This window comes from Brassica oleracea, chromosome C3 (assembly GCF_000695525.1).
Source record: "Brassica oleracea var. oleracea cultivar TO1000 chromosome C3, BOL, whole genome shotgun sequence".
Taxonomy (NCBI): Eukaryota; Viridiplantae; Streptophyta; class Magnoliopsida; order Brassicales; family Brassicaceae; genus Brassica; species Brassica oleracea.
In genome coordinates this window covers 50,536,285-50,555,111 of record NC_027750.1, presented here as the reverse complement: position 1 = coordinate 50,555,111, position 18,827 = coordinate 50,536,285, and the positions used below count along the sequence as shown (strand labels likewise).

At 32.6% G+C, this 18,827-nt stretch overlaps 4 protein-coding genes across 4 annotated transcripts; 2 read left to right on the top strand and 2 right to left on the bottom strand.

Moving 5' to 3' along the window:
- Nucleotides 1-1,053: 1,053 nt before the first annotated feature.
- LOC106330842 (glutathione S-transferase T3-like) lies at nucleotides 1,054-1,521 on the bottom strand. Its single transcript, XM_013769247.1, has 2 exons — nucleotides 1,222-1,521; nucleotides 1,054-1,134 (listed from the first exon to the last, which is right to left on the bottom strand). Exons 1-2 carry the CDS (start codon nucleotides 1,519-1,521, stop codon nucleotides 1,054-1,056), a joined length of 381 nt encoding a protein of 126 aa, XP_013624701.1.
- A 3,776-nt stretch (nucleotides 1,522-5,297) lies between these two features.
- Nucleotides 5,298-6,134, top strand: LOC106330841 (putative clathrin assembly protein At1g25240; the record flags this gene model as incomplete). The annotated part of the gene is given in 7 exon segments (XM_013769246.1): nucleotides 5,298-5,474; nucleotides 5,476-5,670; nucleotides 5,672-5,743; nucleotides 5,745-5,805; nucleotides 5,808-5,920; nucleotides 5,922-5,978; nucleotides 6,099-6,134. Coding segments are annotated over 7 exon segments (711 nt in total), but the record flags the coding sequence as incomplete, so codon positions are not given.
- A 4,448-nt stretch (nucleotides 6,135-10,582) lies between these two features.
- Nucleotides 10,583-13,192, top strand: LOC106329213 (protein indeterminate-domain 16-like). The gene is made up of 3 exons (XM_013767823.1): nucleotides 10,583-10,980; nucleotides 11,214-11,619; nucleotides 12,367-13,192. Exons 1-3 carry the CDS (start codon nucleotides 10,854-10,856, stop codon nucleotides 12,968-12,970), a joined length of 1,137 nt encoding a protein of 378 aa, XP_013623277.1. The 5' UTR covers nucleotides 10,583-10,853; the 3' UTR covers nucleotides 12,971-13,192.
- Nucleotides 13,193-16,037: 2,845 nt separating this feature from the next.
- Nucleotides 16,038-17,762, bottom strand: LOC106331797 (mRNA turnover protein 4 homolog). The gene is made up of 8 exons (XM_013770210.1): nucleotides 17,641-17,762; nucleotides 17,294-17,459; nucleotides 17,100-17,190; nucleotides 16,970-17,028; nucleotides 16,841-16,901; nucleotides 16,643-16,733; nucleotides 16,457-16,533; nucleotides 16,038-16,363 (listed from the first exon to the last, which is right to left on the bottom strand). The coding sequence occupies exons 1-8, from the start codon at nucleotides 17,666-17,668 to the stop codon at nucleotides 16,247-16,249; spliced, it is 690 nt and encodes a 229-aa protein (XP_013625664.1). The 5' UTR covers nucleotides 17,669-17,762; the 3' UTR covers nucleotides 16,038-16,246.
- Between the last annotated feature and the right edge of the window lie 1,065 nt (nucleotides 17,763-18,827).

Here is an 18,827-nt window from a genome sequence, read left to right as displayed (position 1 = left end):
AAAAATTAGTCTGAAAATATCGTATTAAACGGTCAATCAAATCTATAAAATTTCATAAAAGTAAAAAAATTATGACAATAAAATATTTATGTTATGACAACAAATCATGCGACGGCTCAGCCGATCAATGCAGAGTAATAAATAAATTATACGGCGGCTCGGCCGACCAATTAATAATAAACAGAATATAAGGCGGCTCGGCCGACCAATAAATAAATTAAATTACTAGTAAATAATATAGGCGGTATTCCGGCCATTATAACATGATATAAATAGTAGTAGAGGCGGTATACCGACCATTATAACAGGGTATAAATGATACAAATAAATTTTACCGAATCGCAGAGTGATCGTGCTGATAACGTGTTATGAAAAGAACTGGAATTTTATTATATCGCGGGAATTTAAATAAGGGCGAAATTTATACCCGTAGAATTTATAACACTGATAGAAAGAGTTTTATTATAGAGAGAAGAGAAGGTTGAGGTGTGTTTTACAACGAACGAAAATGTTCGTATATATAGAAGAGAAATTCACTGTGCAAATAGTGCAGCGGACCCCACATCTTTTATATTTTCAAACATTACGGTGGCTGTGTTTTTTTGACTTTCATAACATTTAGAAATTATTAGTTTTTTTTTCCTAAGAGCATTTCATCTCTAATAGTATAAAAGAGTTCTCAAAACAATTTGAAAAGAAAAACGTATTAATATATGTGTTTCTATTAAAATCATGAGTATTCATGTCATAGATTTTTTTCTTGAAAAAATCTCTAACGCCTATTTGGACGGACCTTTCGGTAAGGTGAGTTGCAGAACTTGTATGTGTATATATCGTCATATGAACATACTAACGTGGGACACATATTTGTTTTTGAATCAGTTATAGTCTTTAGAAATTTAGCATTTGAGGTTTATAATTGTAAATTTGAAGTCCTATGCTTCTGCTATATATGCCAAACCGTAGTTCCTTCCAGGCACGTTCAAGGCTGAACTTCATCTGGTAGTCATTTAAGAAGATGTCATGGGCAGCCTTCATGACATCATTCTCATTTTAGCCACTAGCTTTCTCTTTGACAGCCGCCTCATAGCAACCCACAAACTTGCACACCTGCTCATTCCCTCTTCCCCCCCTCTGCTTACATTTTTTTTTTGATGAAATGTTAAATTTATTGATCACTTTTAAAAGAATATATGTACACTTCTGCTTACATTGACTTGCCTCTCTAGGAGGTAAACCACTGAGCTGAGGGCTTGAATTGAAATACTCCTCTATCCTCTTCCAAAACGCTCCTGTCTTCTGTTCATTACTCACTATGGGATCCTTGCTGGTATTCAACCAAGCACTGATGAGGATAATGTCTTCTTTCGGTGTCCACTTTCTCTTTTCCACTGGTTTAGGATCTTCAGAGCTCTGGCTACTAAACCTAGGAATCTCAGGAGACTCTAAGTCTATTGTTTGACTGCTCTGTGAAGCTAATAGGTTAACAAACTCGGGAGAGTTCTGGGAAAAAGGATCCATTTTGGTTTCGTTGGTGTTCTTAAGTTGGTTTCTGTTTTGAGTTTGGTTTTTCTTTGTTGGTGTTTTTAAGTTGGTTTGCGTTTTCAGATGTGGTTTTGCTATCTTTTTAAACTAGTTTTTGCTCACACAGTTAAACAAACTCTAACTACCAAACATTCATTATAGTTAATTACACAACAACATTCACACAGAGCATTCATTACACATCAAATCAGTTTTTTCAAAGGAAATTAAGTTTTTCAAATCGACCATTCATCACAGCGACCAACCAACACAGAATTAATGCAAGTTTTTCAAAGGAAATTAAGTTCTAGTTCAGTTTGCTCTAGCTTAAAAACTACAACTAGTTCTAGTTGAGTGTACTTTAGTGTAGCTTTTTAAAAAACGTAAGTTGTACTTCTAGTTCTATTTCAGTTTAGTGAAACTTTTTTAGGGTTTGCTTTAGCTTAGTTCTAGTTCAGTTTGCTTTAGCTTACGAACTAGAACTAGTTCTAGTTGAGTGTACTTTAGTGTAGCTTTAAAAAAAACGTAAGTTGTACTTCTAGTTCTATTTTAGTTTAGTGAAACTTTTTAAGGGTTTGCTTTAGCTTAGTTCTAGTTCAGTTTGGTTTAGTGAAAGTTTTTTAGTTCTACTTCAGTTTAGTTTAGTGTACTTCAGTTACGCTTAAGTTTAAGAACAAGAACTAGTTCTAGTTGTAGTTTAGTTTAGTATAACTTTTAAAAAACATAAAACTTCAGTTTGCTTTAGCCTAAGAACAAGAACTAGTCCACGCACAGTTTAGTTCAGGTTTAGTGTACCTTTGGGTTTCATTCGAAGCAGAGCTTCTCCAGGGTTTCGACATGAGCAGTGAGGTTATCAACCTGGCCAATGCGGAATTCAACATGTGCTTGGACATGGAAACGACAATCAAACAGTGTTAGTGACTTAATAAGTACCTAACTTTACAAATATTAACTACGTTATTGAGATTCACTAACCTCCAGTGTCTCAATCTTTTTATTGAGATCCGGCACCCCCTTGATCACCTCCTCAGCCTCCTCCAACCGCTTACTCAGCCATTCCATCTTCTCCATGTCAGTGACCTGAACATGGAGGTTATCAACCTGCACAGTGAGGATTTTAACCTGTGCATGCACATGTAAACACAAATTAAAGCGTGAGTGACTTAATAATAGAGGACAAATATGAGAGACTCAAAAGTATACTTAACTAACCTCCAGTGTCTCAATCTGATTATTGAGCTTAGGCACCCCGTTGATCACCTGCTCAGCCTCCTCCACCCGCTTAGTCAGGCGTTCGATCTCCTCCTGGACACCAATCACCCATGACTGACGATAATGGAACCCATCAGCCTTGTTTACAACATAAACACAAGTCAGAATCAGTTTGTGCAACATAATTATTACAAATTAGCCAATTGATAATTAATTTTGACATAAACAAACAGCCTTGTTTACCTGGTAGTTTTTGCAAGTGAAGAAGTGCTTGCCAGGAAGAGTGTCGTAGTCCTCCTTCCCCCAGACCTCGTCAATGATTCTCCCACCACACGGACACCTTGTCGGAATCCCGTATTCCGAATCGGCAACGTATCCTAGCATGTTGATGTAGTCCTTTTGCCTATTTGTGTCTCTTCTCTCTTCTGCGGGATCCATCTGAACCAGAAAACCAAATTGATTAGAACATAATGACGAAACAAAATGTTGAAACGAACCCTAAATCGAACCCTCATGACGCTTTACAACCATAAAACGAAAACCCCTAATCGATTTACAACTCTATCTCGAAACCCCCAAATCGATTAAGAACCCTAAACCCCCAAATCGATTTCGAATCCCCGGTAAAGGAACCCTAAATCGAACTCGCATGAAGATTTACAACCATAAATCGAAACCCCCTTCTCGATTTAGAACCCTAACTCGAAACCCCCAAATCGATTTAAACACCGAGATCGGTTTCGAGCCCAAAAATTGATTCTATTAAATCGCCAAAGTACTCGATACTCACCTGAGCTCGTGGAGGAGACAGTCCGTCGTCGATTAGATGGAGAAAAGCTATGGCGTCGCCGTCGCTCGACAAATCGCCTCGGAGAGAAAGAAACCCTAGAAATGAGAGAAAATGAGAGAGCTATCGAGAGACCCGTGTTTCGACTTCGTCAACACAAAACGTCCTTCCAATGAGGTGTTGCCACGTGGCTTGAACCCGTATCTCTGGCGAACCGGTTCACTGAAATTAGCCCATCTAATCTATTAAAACTGAAGTACAAATATAATTTCACCATTAATCTTCCTAAATAATTACAAAGGAATGCCACTAAGATTATAAACTGTAGTTTTAACTCATTACTAAACCATTGACTTAAATTTGACCCACCTTGCTTGTTAAAATAAAAATAAAACCAAAGTGAACCTAATCTTCCGTGTATCCATACCAAATATGCTTCGGTTACTCTTTGTGTGCAGAATCAAAAAGATTACAAATATTAGATACATAAAAAAATTGATGGATTACATTAAAAAAAAATTGTGTAAATACTTAACCACATAATTCTGATACATTATATTGCTTGATTAATAAAGACTGTAATTATCAAAGAAATGTCTCTCATCTTAGTATTTTTCTTATGAATCTATTGGTTTATCGGTTACAATATCATGGTTTGTATCATGATATATATTAAAATGTGTCAATCAAGCATGTAACATAAAATATTAGTATCATAATAAATAATCCTAAAGATATACACTTGGTTTGTATCCAATATTCAAAAATTAATATAATTAATAATAATTCATACTATATTTGAAAAAAAAAACTTTTCAATATGTTGTTGGATTTTGAAATTAATTAACAAAAAGGAAGTGGTTAATATATGATTAGTATAATTTCATAAAAAAGAAACTGCACAAGTTATAAAAGTTTTGATAAAATATTATGAACAAATAAAAAACAATGGTTGCAAAAAAAAAAACTAACAATATTGTTTCATTCGTGATAAAAATAAAATAAAAGTGATTACTTATTTGTTTCAGAATCAGTTAGACATGGACATCCAAGTATCCATTCGAATATGATTCGTAGGTTCTAAATTTAAATAACTATCGAACATATATATAAATTTCTAGAAGGGATTTAAGTTAGGAAATTATCAGTCCGAATAGATCTGTAGGCACCTAAAAATATCTAAATAAACTATGTGTTTAAAAATGTCATTCCGTTCCTAAAAGATCCATATTCTAGAAAAAAAATTTGTTTCAAAAATATACATATTTTATATATTTCAATGTAGTTTTTTTCAACTAATAATGAGAAATTGTGAAGTTCAAGAACACTAATTGCATTTCTTAAAATCTTATTGGTTTAAAAATATAGGAAATATAAAATTACAAAAAACTATGCATTTATAGCTAAATTTTAATATGTTTTATTAAAAAAATGTGAAAATTCTAAAACATATATCTTTTAGGAACGGAGAGAGTAATTTATATTTAAAAAAAATTCAAAACCCGCGCGGGCACGCGGGTCAAAGTCTAGTTTTTTTAATTTAAAAACTATTTCGGGCCTATGAATCCGAGCCCATGAACCCCTTGTGATACTCTAATGGGCATGCTCTTATTCTCTGAATCAATTTGAAGCTGGTTAATTTATTTTTATTTTTGTGGAAACATAGTTTGAAACAAAATACCTAATGCTCGTGCATGGGGTCCTTTGCTCCAAAGTCACGTCTATTCTCGGATTTCAACGCTTTCATCCGAGCTTATTTCTCGTTTCTTGATTATTGGATTCTGTTAACCAAGAGCTGGAGAGGATTCAGAAACTTCAGTCTCTTCTCCGTATGCTTCTCCAAATCCGTCCAATGGCTGATAACATGAAGAAGACTCTTATCATTGAACCCATGGACTGCCTAGTGATCGAGATATTTGACATCTATGGAAGAATCTGCAGCGCTATAGCCTATAGCCAAGCTTCTCATTAAGATCTATCCAGCTGCTATGCCTCTTAAGATTGTAAAGAAGGCTACATCTCAAAGAGAAGACCTAGCACTCTACTTTGGTTTTTGCAAAGAGTTTGGGGTCTCAAACGCGCATGATATCCTAATATTCGTCAGAATCTCTGAAAAAGACATTGAAGCGATCGAGAAAGTCATTAATGAATGGAGTCAGAAAAAAAGAGGAGACAAAGGAGGAGCATGATGAAGTAGAGGAAGAGAAAGGTATCATATTAGATAGAGAGACCAGAGTTCCAGACTATCATAAGCGATAAATGGGAACTTTTTGAAGACGCTATTCTTTCACATGTAAGGATATCAAATAAACTGATCAACATAGATTGTATAACGTGGATCCGAGTTCTTTGCCTCTTATAGTTATGGAAGAGCCAGTTTACTTTTCTCACACGTTACCCAGATTTAATCACCTTTTCTAATTGCAACTTGATCAGATTCATTTTTTATTCCTTGGTTTTCTTCTATTTTTGTTCTCACTTTGTTTGGTTGAATATGTGGATGATAATCAACGTCAGATATATCTCAAAATATTTCAGGATTTTTAGTATAAATTTTTCTTTTCATTTCATTTAGGCCTATTTGAGAATCCTTGTCAAATATGGACGTTAATGTCGTCTGGATTGTACCAAATAAACATTTAGATATTTTATCCGTTGCTTTCGAGTAATATTTTTGATACCAATTGGTATAAAAATAATTTATCCTCCACATATCTAATAAATTTAGAAGTTAAAAGATATCAGTAACTGAAACATATGTGTTGTAAATATTGCATAAACCACATGGTTTTATGCTAAGGCTTAGAGCATAAGAAGATGCTATCTTATATTTTTTTTTTTTGACGTTAGATGATATTTTTAATTGTTATTTTTGTATTTGTGTTATCTTACTAAACTTACCTGGCTGATTATTTATATGAATGAATCGCCATTTTACCAAATTGCATGGTGAATATTTTATTGTCTTTTAGTATTTGGTTATAGAAAGATAATCATTTTTATTTGACTTGTTTGATATGAAATGTTTGTAAATTTGTAATGAAAGCAATAACGTAGATGACAAATCGCTATCGATCATAAAAATGGTATGGCCAGAGCAAAGACTTTAATGGATCATAAATATTGGAAGTAGTGCTTTCTTACAAATAATTATTAACTATAGACCCCAACCAAAAGCCTAATTTGCGTCTCTTGCTTGATTATATATGGAATAAAATGAAGAGTATGTTCTATTCACATCAGATTTGGTCGTTTCGATCATAATTTGCCTAAATGAAGACACATTGATATAATCTGTAAAAATCAAGGCAGTTATAAGCAAATATCATGTAAGTATGTATGTTGTAAAGTTGTTTTTCTAAAGTTGATATAACGAGGGTGATTGGTTGGACTTTATCTACCTACTTTAGCTTTATTTTTTTCTAAATCATTAAACTTTACCAATCATGCTTTACCTTTACTTTTCAAAGTTAAAGCTTACATCAAATTTCTATTAATTTTTACCAATCACGATTTAGCTTTATTTTTAAACCTACAGCAAAAAAAATAAAACAAATATTTTTCTTATGTATTTTAGTTAAAAAACCTACATCTTTCATTTATAAGCTGTAGAAATTGTAGAATAAAAAAAATATCTATAATATCAAATAAATAAGATAATCATAAAAAAAAACATCTATAAATATTTTACTCTAAATTTGGGTGCTTTTAAATTATTGAAATATTTTAAATAATATAAATATTATTTACATATCACATTTTAAATAACAGTAAACTTTGATAATTTTAAAAATATTAATATAAATTATTTTAAGTGATAAAAATAATTATTATTTTATATATACATCACATATTTCACATATTTTATTTTAAAATATCTGCAATTTAAAATATCTGCAGTCTATAGCTTACAGCCCTTCTATAGCTTACAGCCCTTGATGGAGGCATGTACCATTGCACTCACCATCTTGGCTAAGACCGAATTAATCGATGGCATGATTCATTTTGTGTTCATCGTCTTTATCAATGCTCTTGGATCTCTCCTTCTCCTCCCTTTGCTATCCAATCTAGGAACATGAATTTGGTAGTTCATATATCATCTTTTAGCATCAGATGAAGCTTAAACCTGCAAGTCGTAATTAGTCATATATAGTTTTGAAATTCTGTCAGATGAACCTTTTTTGTAATAACACCTTTTTTGTAATAACATACCTTGGTGAAAATCGTGTGAATGTTTGATACGTAGATGGTTAGTATTTGTAGGTTAAACGCACGTATATTAAATAAGAGATCTTATATTTATTCTCATTAATCGATGGAAAAAAAAATCTAACTTAGGATATGCATATAAGATCTTGATATATTAGATTGCTTTTTCAGTGGGATACAAAATTTAATAGTTACGAATATTCTGAATTTGGAATAAGTTTAGAATATCCTATTGAATTAAAACATACTCGTCAAGTTGAAAAATATTGAAAATATACTCTCTAGTTTCTATATTTATAAAATTCAATTAAATAGTGCTACATTCTGGTGGCTTCAAGATAAGTGTATGGTCAAGTTTTATCCTGTTTTACTTTAATTTAAAATAAAAAATATTAACTCAGTGGCAGGGGTTAGTAAATAAAATGAAAAACTAAGAGGAAATTCAAAAGTATACTTCAGTTTTAATAGATTAGATTAGATTTGAACTCTAATAACACTTTGCACATGCTTAGTAGAATTTAAACCTACTTGTAGTAATTGCTTGCATATTTCTTACAAAGGCCAAATGATACAACGTAACGGTCACTACTTAAATCTTCATGGGCCAGTTCATACAAAAAGTGAATGTTCAGACATTGTTACAACTTAAAAGCCTAGCCAATTAATCGAGGAGAAGATGACCAAGTCACCAGTTCTACAGTCTCTGTTGGCTTCTAGCTAGAGACGATGTAAGTCATAATGCAGAAGTCAACAACTTTAAAGCAAAAGAGCAAGAGTGTGTATATCTCTTGAAGATATGCAAGAAGAGTTCAAGTAATTAAGTTCACTCCTGGTTCAGCAAGCTCAGTTTGTTCTGCTCTTCTCCATTGTCAATGAGCAGCGTTCTCGAAACCTGCGCTCACTCCGGATCGGATGGTATAACAGTATGATGTACGCAGCCTAAATTTTCACAGTAGTCCATGTATAGAGATTGCTATGAAGTCAATGACGACATTTATGCCATTAATCCACTGACAAACTTTCCTAACATATGATATATATCCTAACATATGATATATATATATGTTATCATGGAAAACAACACTAGTTGTTTGTACTATCTCAGAAGAACTAAATTAGCCATGTGGTGTATATGCTATTTCTTTTATCATGATACCAAAATCTTTTATTGGAAACAATTTACAGGCACTCTTGAATTCGTGAAGGGTCTTAGATCCGATAAAGCCATACATACATTTGGAAAATATGCAACACACGCTGATCAACTGAACAAAGAGTACACTAGAGACAGATTGAAGAAACATTATCTCAACAAAGAGACGATTCAATAGTAAATCTTTTAACAAAAGGAATAAAACGAAACATGATCTTAATAACTTATATAAAGCAATAACGATAATCTCGTTTCAAAACATTAAACAAATAAAATGAAAGGGAAGAGAATTACAAGAAATTTCAAAATAATCGATTTGGATCCGTGTTTCATATGGACCCGGTCTTTGTACACTTTTTACATGATTGGCTCTTTCGTGATGCTTCAAAATCTGTCCAAAGATCTTCACTGGGTCTACTATACTATATGATCTGTTCATATAATGGTACCACATTGTATGGATTCCGATTTACGTTCCTCACCCACACAGAAACATGAGTTGATTATGTGCACACGACAAACGTAATAATAAGTAATTATTCGTCCAACTTCCAGAACAAAAATTCTTAAGTCGTCCCTTTATTTACGTACCTGCTGGATGTAACATTATAAAATTTGTATTGGGCATCATTAATACATTTTATTCGTATACTATTGTTGCTCCTTATTTCTAATATAAGATTCCTAACATAACTTTCGGGCTAGAGTACCTTTTTCTCATTCATATCGAAATAAATCAATTTTTCATATTTTTGGATCGATTGTATCTACCTGTATGGACCTAGCAAGTTAACTCTTATAGCATATTAAAAATCATAAACTTCCAACTGAAAACGTTTTTTTTTTTTTTTGAAAAGGCCAACTGAAAAAAACGCATTGATAGATAATAGGTGAAATGATATTATCTCTTTGACGTTAGTGGTCTCGCTCCTCACAAATACGGATTCAGACATGAAAGGGGCGTGAGTTGTCGAGAATAAAATATATATATATATATCCAAATTCCCATGAGTCCTTAGATAAGAACACCTCTAACAATGGGTACGAAGAGAGGTTCTAAGTACTTAAGAAAAATAAAAAAATAAAAAAATAAAAAAATTAAGAGAGATAAAAACAAAAAAAAATTAAACTTAGAGGTTTTTAAAACCTACTAGTAACCTTAAAATACACATGTCATCATGTAAGAGAAAATTAGTGTTTTTATTGACTTAAAAAAATAAAATATAATTGATTTAACTATAATACTAATATTTTTTTTCTTTTAGAAACTTATATGGTTTTTTATTGTTGGAGTTGCTCTAATAATTTTCTTAATAACACAACTTGAAAACTAAAGAGTAATTTGTGGAGAAGAAGATTATGTAATATGAAATAATAATGACTTAGATTTGTTTTGTTGTTAAATGGGATGTTCTTTTTTTTCTTTTCCAAATATATATGTGGGCTCTAGTCTCAACCCCGTTTCCTTTAGGTCACATGTATGTGTGTATGTGTATGCATTTACATAATCAGTGAGAGAGAAAGAAGATAATGAATGTATGTAAAGAAGAAGATTAAAACAATCAAAGACGATACAATGCCTTCTCCAGGTAAGGTGGTAGGTCAATGAAACAATTAACAAAAGAAAAATAAACTTTTTCAGGAAAATAAGATTAAGTAAAAGGGGTAAAAAATAAACTTTTAGGCCTCGAAAAAGAGAGCTGAAACAAAAGTTGATTTCAGACAGCAAAAACCTTTGTTTCTCCCTCTTAACTCATCTATCTTTCTTCTATTAGATAAAGCTGAGACAGCACTATCCACCAAATAAAAGATGAAAAAGAGAAACAATCTCAAATCTCTTCACATGAAAAAACAAAAGATTCTTTGATTTTCTTTTCTTTTTCAGTAGTCACAAAGTAATCGGTACGCTTCTGCTAATACCACCATCGTTAAGAGAAAATAAAAGGAGATTATTATAAACCTCAACCGATGATAGATTACGAGAAAAACAACAACCATCAGAACTTTCCCTCTTCATCTTCCCCCGATCTTCTTCTTGCCATCAATGGAGCAGCCGTGATTAATAAGAGGAAACGGAGACCAGCAGGGACACCAGGTTTTTTTAAAAATAATTCAAATTAATTTTCTTGAAAATATGTATTGTCTACTATTAGGTTTTCATTAATTCTGGTATAGTTTTTCTTTTTGAGATTTGGATTTCGATAACTTTCCAAAACTTTTCTTTATATTCCATATGATTTATAGATAGGATAATATTGTGGGTTGGCTTTCTTGATACTTTTGTGTATCAATATAATCATTTATAGTCCTGTTTATCGGTGCCAACAGATCCAGATGCTGATGTTGTATCTTTATCCCCAAGAACCCTGCTAGAGTCAGATCGGTACGTGTGTGAGATCTGCAACCAAGGCTTTCAGAGGGATCAGAACCTCCAGATGCATAGAAGAAGGCATAAAGTACCATGGAAGCTTCTGAAGAGAGAGAAGAAAGATGAGGAGGTGAGAAAGAGAGTCTACGTGTGTCCTGAGCCAACTTGTCTGCACCACGACCCATGCCACGCCCTCGGAGATCTGGTCGGAATCAAAAAGCACTTCCGCAGGAAACACAGCGTCCTCAAGCAATGGGTTTGCGAGAGATGCTCAAAAGGCTACGCTGTTCAATCTGACTACAAAGCCCATCTCAAAACCTGCGGTTCACGCGGTCATTCATGCGACTGCGGCCGCGTTTTCTCCAGGTTCATCATTTCTTATTGTACTCTCATCTAAAAAAAATAAGTTCTGCGGAAAACCCTAATTAATGTGCTGATGATTGAATTTTTTGGTTTTTCAAAGTTTTTTTCTTGATAATTAATTTATACAAATTTTTAGTGTTTAGAAAAAGTATATAATAGGAAATTTTGGAATCCTTGAACTAAACCAAAGAATGTTTTCTAGAATGGTGTGTAATGTTGGTATATCTATTATCTATAATGCATAAAGATTTGTTATTTCTCTTTTTAATGTGGATATATTCTTGACATAACCTACCAATAGAAGGTCAGTCTGTGACTGTTGTCAGATATGATTATTTTAAATAATTGAATTAACCACATAGTGGTATGTTTTAGTATGTCATTTCATCACATTGACCACATTACAGATTTTTTTTTTTTTTCACATTACAGATTTCCTTTACCCACACTTTGTTGCATTAATTTATTACACAAACTAAAAAGTCTTATAACCACATTATCCCTTTCCAGAGATACCTAAGTCCACTCAGTTTTGTTTTATATATATTACTGTCTTTGATTACGTACGTACTCCACCAAGCATATTTTTCCCTAATGTTTTAAACCCTATTTCCATCCACTATTATCATTCAAGTTTAGACATATATATATGTACACCCTAATTTTCAGTTTGTTTTGGTTATCAACTAAACAAATATGTGTGCAATAGTAACTCTTTCTTTCCTGATTATTCTCCTGGTTTTTTTTCAGGGTTGAAAGTTTCATAGAGCACCAAGATACTTGCACCATCCGGGGACCTCAGCCCACCAACCACCGTCCTCTACATCAGAACACAGAGGGCCATGCAACTCCATCAAGAACCTTTTTAACCCCACGCATTAACCCTTTTTTGCTTGGAGTTCCTTTCTTAAGGCCACCACAAGCGTCGCATCAACAGTCTCTAGCTTTCGCTTCATCAGCTCCTTTCGAGAACCTCCAGCTTCAACTATCCATAGGAAGGACGAAAACACAAGTGAAAAGAAACGAAAAGGGTGAGTCAAGTTTAACAATGGAGAGAGCAATTGAGGAAGCGAGGAGGGCGGAGAAAATGAGACAAGAAGCGAGGAGGCAGATAGAGATGGCACAAGTGGATTTTGAGAAGGCGAAGAATATAAGGAAAGAAGCGAAGGCCGAGCTGGAGAAGGCTCATGTTGTTAGAGAAGAAGCAATAAAGAGGATTAATGCAACAATGTTGGAGATCACTTGCCATTCTTGCAAGGATCTGTTTCAGCTCCCCGTTATGGCTGATGAGAGTACGTCGTCTCTTGTTACGTGTTATGTTTCCTCGGCGACAACGGAAGGGGAAGCCGAGTGATTCAATACTTCTTCATACTCACACAAGGGCAAAAGACAACATTAATAGTTTTTAATGAAATGATGGTATTAGTGGTTACCATGTTGTGGATCAATTTTTTACTCTATGCATCGTTTGTATCCACTGAAAAATTACACTGTAGATTCCGAGAATTGTTTGGAACATCGGTTAAAAAATTTCCGGTTATATAAATTTCATTGTATTGAATATTTGTTCCTTGTTTTATATATTTGGTTTTGGCTACGTTGATATTAATAAATGTCTCTAACAAAAAGATGGTCGTAATGGTGTGGTGTTTGTTGATTGGTTGGTGTAAGTTGTAACTTTTCTTTATGGAAGCTATCGTAGGAGTAATAATGTTTTAGAAAATGCTATTATTCACTTTATAAACTAAGGGACCATTCTAGAGAACAAAAAATGAATGGAGCATTGATTGAGGGAAGCACAGTAGTAATTTGCATTAAACTGGAAAGAAAAATTTGATGGAGTTCAAAGTTTTGTGCATTATCTGGTGGAAATGATTGATGTACACCTAATAAAATATGATTACGAGTCGCCTCTTTTCTCTTTCACATCTTTACATTCTCGTAGTTGTAGCTTAGTCTCAATCTGACTTAACAAGAAATCATTTTCACTCACATAAAGACCGAATCTTATAAGATGCCATTTGATAAAAGGATATGTTTTAAACTTTTCATCAACAAAAATATATTTTCTTTTACACTAGCTATAAGAGGCAAATCTATTTAGAAAATTCAAAAATTCATGTATTAAGAAACGTGGAGCAGACCTGTCCGTCGAGAAAAAAACTTAGGAACTAAAGATCCTTTAGTTTATAAAGAGGATAAACCATTGGGGTAAAATGTATTTGGTTTTACGGAAAAATAATTTATATGATTTTACGTCAATTGGCCATGGGGTACAAAAATTGTTAGCTTTCATAGAAAGTCAAATTTATTTATTTTAAAAATGTTATTGTTTCAAACATCTCAGTTTACAATACTAAATATTTATGGTCACGGATATAGAACCATGTTTTGGACCCTTACTTAACTTTTCAGAGAGAAGGATTCTTCGTGGACTACAACTCTCTCCTTGAAGACTAGTGTAGACATTTTCATTAAGTTTGAGATACCCTATATTAACTTTAACAAAAAAAACTATGTACATATATGTATGTTATCTAAGCGAACTGAAAAAGGCATTCTATTATCACCATCATATTTTGATATGTTCAAAATCCTTAGCTTTTAAATGGTTTTTTTTACTCAACTTTGTAAAAATTTATTGTAACAAACGCTCTCATTTGGCTAAACTAACTAATACAAAAGGAAACCATGTGCTATAAATGGGAAGAACAACATTAAAAGATGCTCATCCATCACGAAAAAGCCAAAATCAGTGTCAACGAGAGATGGAGAGGAGAGTAAATGCAGTGTTTCAGAGCAGAAGTTGTTGTCGTTTGCCTTTTAGAAGAAAATAAACGACATGGATTTCAGTGCCCAAAAAGATTGAAAATGGTGGTTATGAGAGTCAGTCAGGCTTCAGTCTTTCTCACCTGATTTTTCCCTCACTTTCATGATTTCATTTCTGCTCTCACTTTTTCACTTTTCTTGCTCCTCCTTTAATGCCCCACACACCCTCATCTGACATCTCATGTCACTTCTTCATCTCCACAAATTTACAATTTTTGTATGTTTGTATTATTGTCTACAAAATATAAAAAGCAAAATTTTAAGGATATATTGAGTAGAACCTGCCTCGGACGGATCTGGATATCCGGAAAATTCAGGGTACCCGGATCCGGATCCGGGAATTTAATATTCGGATCCGGATTCGTGGTTTCCGGATATCTAAAATCTGGATATCCGTCTTGATATTCTATTACTCGCGGATATCTGGATCCGGATCCGTAAAAATAATTAAAATTTTTTTTTTTTAAATACTAATTTTTTAATATAATACATAAATTAAATATTTATACAAGATTTATAGATATATATATATATATGTCTATAATATTATAAAACTAAAATATAATATTATAAAACTAAAATATAATATTATAAGATTAATTTATGTATAAATATTAATATATCAAATATTAATATTAATGAAATTTAAAAATTTAATGTGTTTTAAAAATACGGATCCGGATCCGAATATCCGGACCTAAAAATTAAGGTATCCGGATTCGGTTTGGACAGATCCAAGATTTTACTATTCGGATTCGGATCTGGGCACCCCGAATATCCTATTTTCAGAGCGGATCCGGAGCGGATCTCGGATCGAATCCGGATCTCGGATAAAAAGTCTCAGGCCTAGTAGAACCTCTATAAATTAATACTCGATAATTTAATAGTTTTTATAAATTAATAAATTTTGCCGGTCCTAACATGGGCCGGTTTAAAATTTGACACAAATCGATAAAATAATAAGATAATAATATTTTTAGAAAAGTCTTATGTAAATATATACTCATTAGAATTATAAATTAATAATTTATATGTATACATATTTTATATAAGTAAGAACCTATTATTATATTGTTTGTTTATATTCACAATGAAATTATCTTTATATTTTCTTAACATTTAATATATTCATGATGATATTTAGTAATTAATCTAAAACCACATTTAATTTTTATGCAATATACATTATATATACCAAACACTAAAATAAAATTAATATAAATGTCAAAAAAAAAATTTTAAAAAAATTAATGTATATATACTAAAATCAAATATTTTTCTTATCTTAAAATAAATATATCTTAAAATAAAAAATCTGAATTAGAAAACTTTTATAAATTAATATCTCTATAAATTAATAAAATTTCAAAGAGTTATTAATTTATAAAGATTTTACTGTATATAGAACTTAATATTAAAGAATAAATTCTACATTTGTTATTGGGCAGGCAAGTCCTTAAACCGTAATAGAAGGCCCAAATATTTGATATATCAATCCACCAAGATAACATACATCAAAATGCCAAACTTTGGAAATTTTGTAAACCTTGCATTTTTGTCAGATTCAATAATGTAACTGAATAACAGGAAAATAAGATTTAAAATAGTAAGCTTGATATTGTATTACAGTCGAGAATACTAGAATAGGGAAGTCACGATGATAATTTGGTATTCTACAAACATCAAAGAAACAAAACTTTGAGATAAAACATCCAAGTGCAAACCAAGAACCAAACAGAACAAGCAATAATACGATATTAAGAAACTTAAAAAGAGTTGATCATCAAAATCTTGGCTTTTTTCAAGAGGTTTCAACGTCTGAGAGATCCAAGCCTTCTCGGTAAAGCTCAAAGTCACTAGGGCTCCATCTGCAGACTAGGTTGAGTTTGAAAGTAGCCAACTTGATTCCCAACAGACGCTGCAAGTAATATAAACAAGAGTGATCAATCTCCTAATATTCAGAACACAAACAAGATGAAGAAAGGCTTTTGGAATAGAGATTCTTATTTACCAAAATGCGAGAAGATTCTGGTGAAAGAGGTTTTCCTTCTTCACAAACTACAAAGTCGGAGAGTAACTCCACCGTACCTACATAATGAATCAGCAAAAGAAAGTAACATTTTAGTAATGAAGATTACACTCAAACTAGTAGTGTATTGAGTGAGAGATGGAAACTGAAAATGATGAGACAACAAACCTTTGTTAAGACGAACAGGCATACCCTGCTTCCTAAGAAACGGTTCCATCTCATGTGTGAACTGTTCTAGAGGTCCTTCCTTCAGCTCAACCTGATCAATCCAATGGCGCCGAAACAGAGTTGTTCAATAATCAGCAAGAGATGCAGAGATGGCACAACTATACATAGAGATGTGACAAGTTCTAATCAACCACAAACCGTTTCCACTGCAGTGCTTCCGGTTCTTGAAAAGTCTGAATCCTCATAAGCGTTAAATAAGCTGCGAATGAAGAAGGCTTTGTCAACAGTTGCAACAAAGAGACATGGATTCAAGAGAAAGATAGATACCTTTCGACCTCTTCCTTTGGCATATCAGTAACAAGAAGTCCAGCATCACCACGAAGCATCTGAAACAACATTCCACAAACATAAGTAGCTGACAATAAAAAGGCCAAGTAAGAGAAGCAGAGTACACAACCTTGGAGACTTTGAAGATACCAGGATGCATTTCATCGGAAGCAGAACGACCTAGAGCAACCTGCATCACTTTGTTCGAACCGAGGAAGAACCTAAACCCAATAAAAAAAAAAAAAAAAAAAAACCAAAACTATAAATCAAAGACTAAAAGACAAAACAATATCTTCTTATGTCTTTGACCAAAAGAAACTGAACCTTCCGTTGTGTCTAAACTGCTGTCGGAACTCCTTGAACTTGATGTTTCTCATGTTCTCAAAAGAGAAAACATAGACAGATGAATACTTCTCAACAGCCTCTCTGATTCCATTGACAATAGTCTCCTTGTGCTCTCTTCCTTTCTTCTTTGTCTTCGACAAAGTAACTGCAAGCAATACACAGCAAAGCATTCACCAATTGATGCAAAGATTTAATTTTTATTCAAAAGGGTAACTCTAAATATCTAAACCCTTGACGGCGGCTATAAAGCTTAGAGCTTTTCAGCTCGTTTAACGAAGATTCAATAGTTTCAGACATGTGAGAGTGAAGGAAGAAGGAGTTCTGACCTGGTCTGTCTCTCTTTGATTTAGGCATGTCTTCTAGGGTTTCTGATGGATGAAGTGACAAAAAAGTGAGAGCAACCAAAGGTAACGGCTTTGGCTAGTGGCTCCTTAACCCTAACTTCCCCTTCTCTGCTTTTAGTCGGTTTTGTAATTCGGATCCCTAATTTAACCCGACTTGGATCCGACTAAGTTGAATCGATTAGGCCCAGTTTCAGATATATGGGCCTTTTGTGTTGTCGTTCGAGGGGTGGACATTGGCTTTTGGATCTCAAATATCCGTCCAATACTCAGGGTATGATTGGTAAGTGTTGTGGCTTTTATTTTTTGCTTTAAAATAATAGCTGTAGATTTTATTGCTGTAGCTGTAGATTAATTATTTCCAGAGAACTAAATATAAAGCTCTAGAAAAACTGATTTCCAAAGCTATTTGTTTCCTATTTTAGTTTTTATTGTTGTACCTTTAATTTTTTTCTTAGAGCATGATTGATAAACTAAAATAGATGTAGAAAAAAAATGAGCTGTAAAAAGCACTCACAGCACTTACCAATCACACCCTTAGTCTTGATCCCTTTTATTATCTTTGGAGCATTTTTATTAATTAACATCACTCTCATGTGTGATTAACATAACTAGAGGTTTTTCCCAGGTTACGCCCGAGTTTATTCAAATAATGTTGTATTTAATATCTATATTATAATATATTACTTCTATGTAATAAAAATATAAATAGTAAATTGACTTAGAAATGAGTAAAACTTACAATTTTTTTTTCTATTTTTAATATATTTGGGATGGTGAGCAAATGTGAAATGAATAAAGAATTTGTGAAACCTTAGTTATTATCCAAAATATCTTCTGTTACATATTTAGGTTATTAAAAATATATATTATTAATCCCCATATCACATATTTCTTTGTCATATGTATTATTTATACCATATTGATGTTTTTATTTATATTTTATTTAATATCCTATAATATATTTTCTTACGATTATAACATATTTCTTACAATGATAATAAGTAAAGCTAATTTAAATACTCATTGCTTTAAATAAAATTACGTTAAAAATGTTGTATGTGTCAAATACACTGAAAATTCTATGAAATTATTATTATTACCATATTTTTTGTCAGCAATTAATATTACTATATTATTTGTTTACTTATAAACAAAAAATATCTTACAAT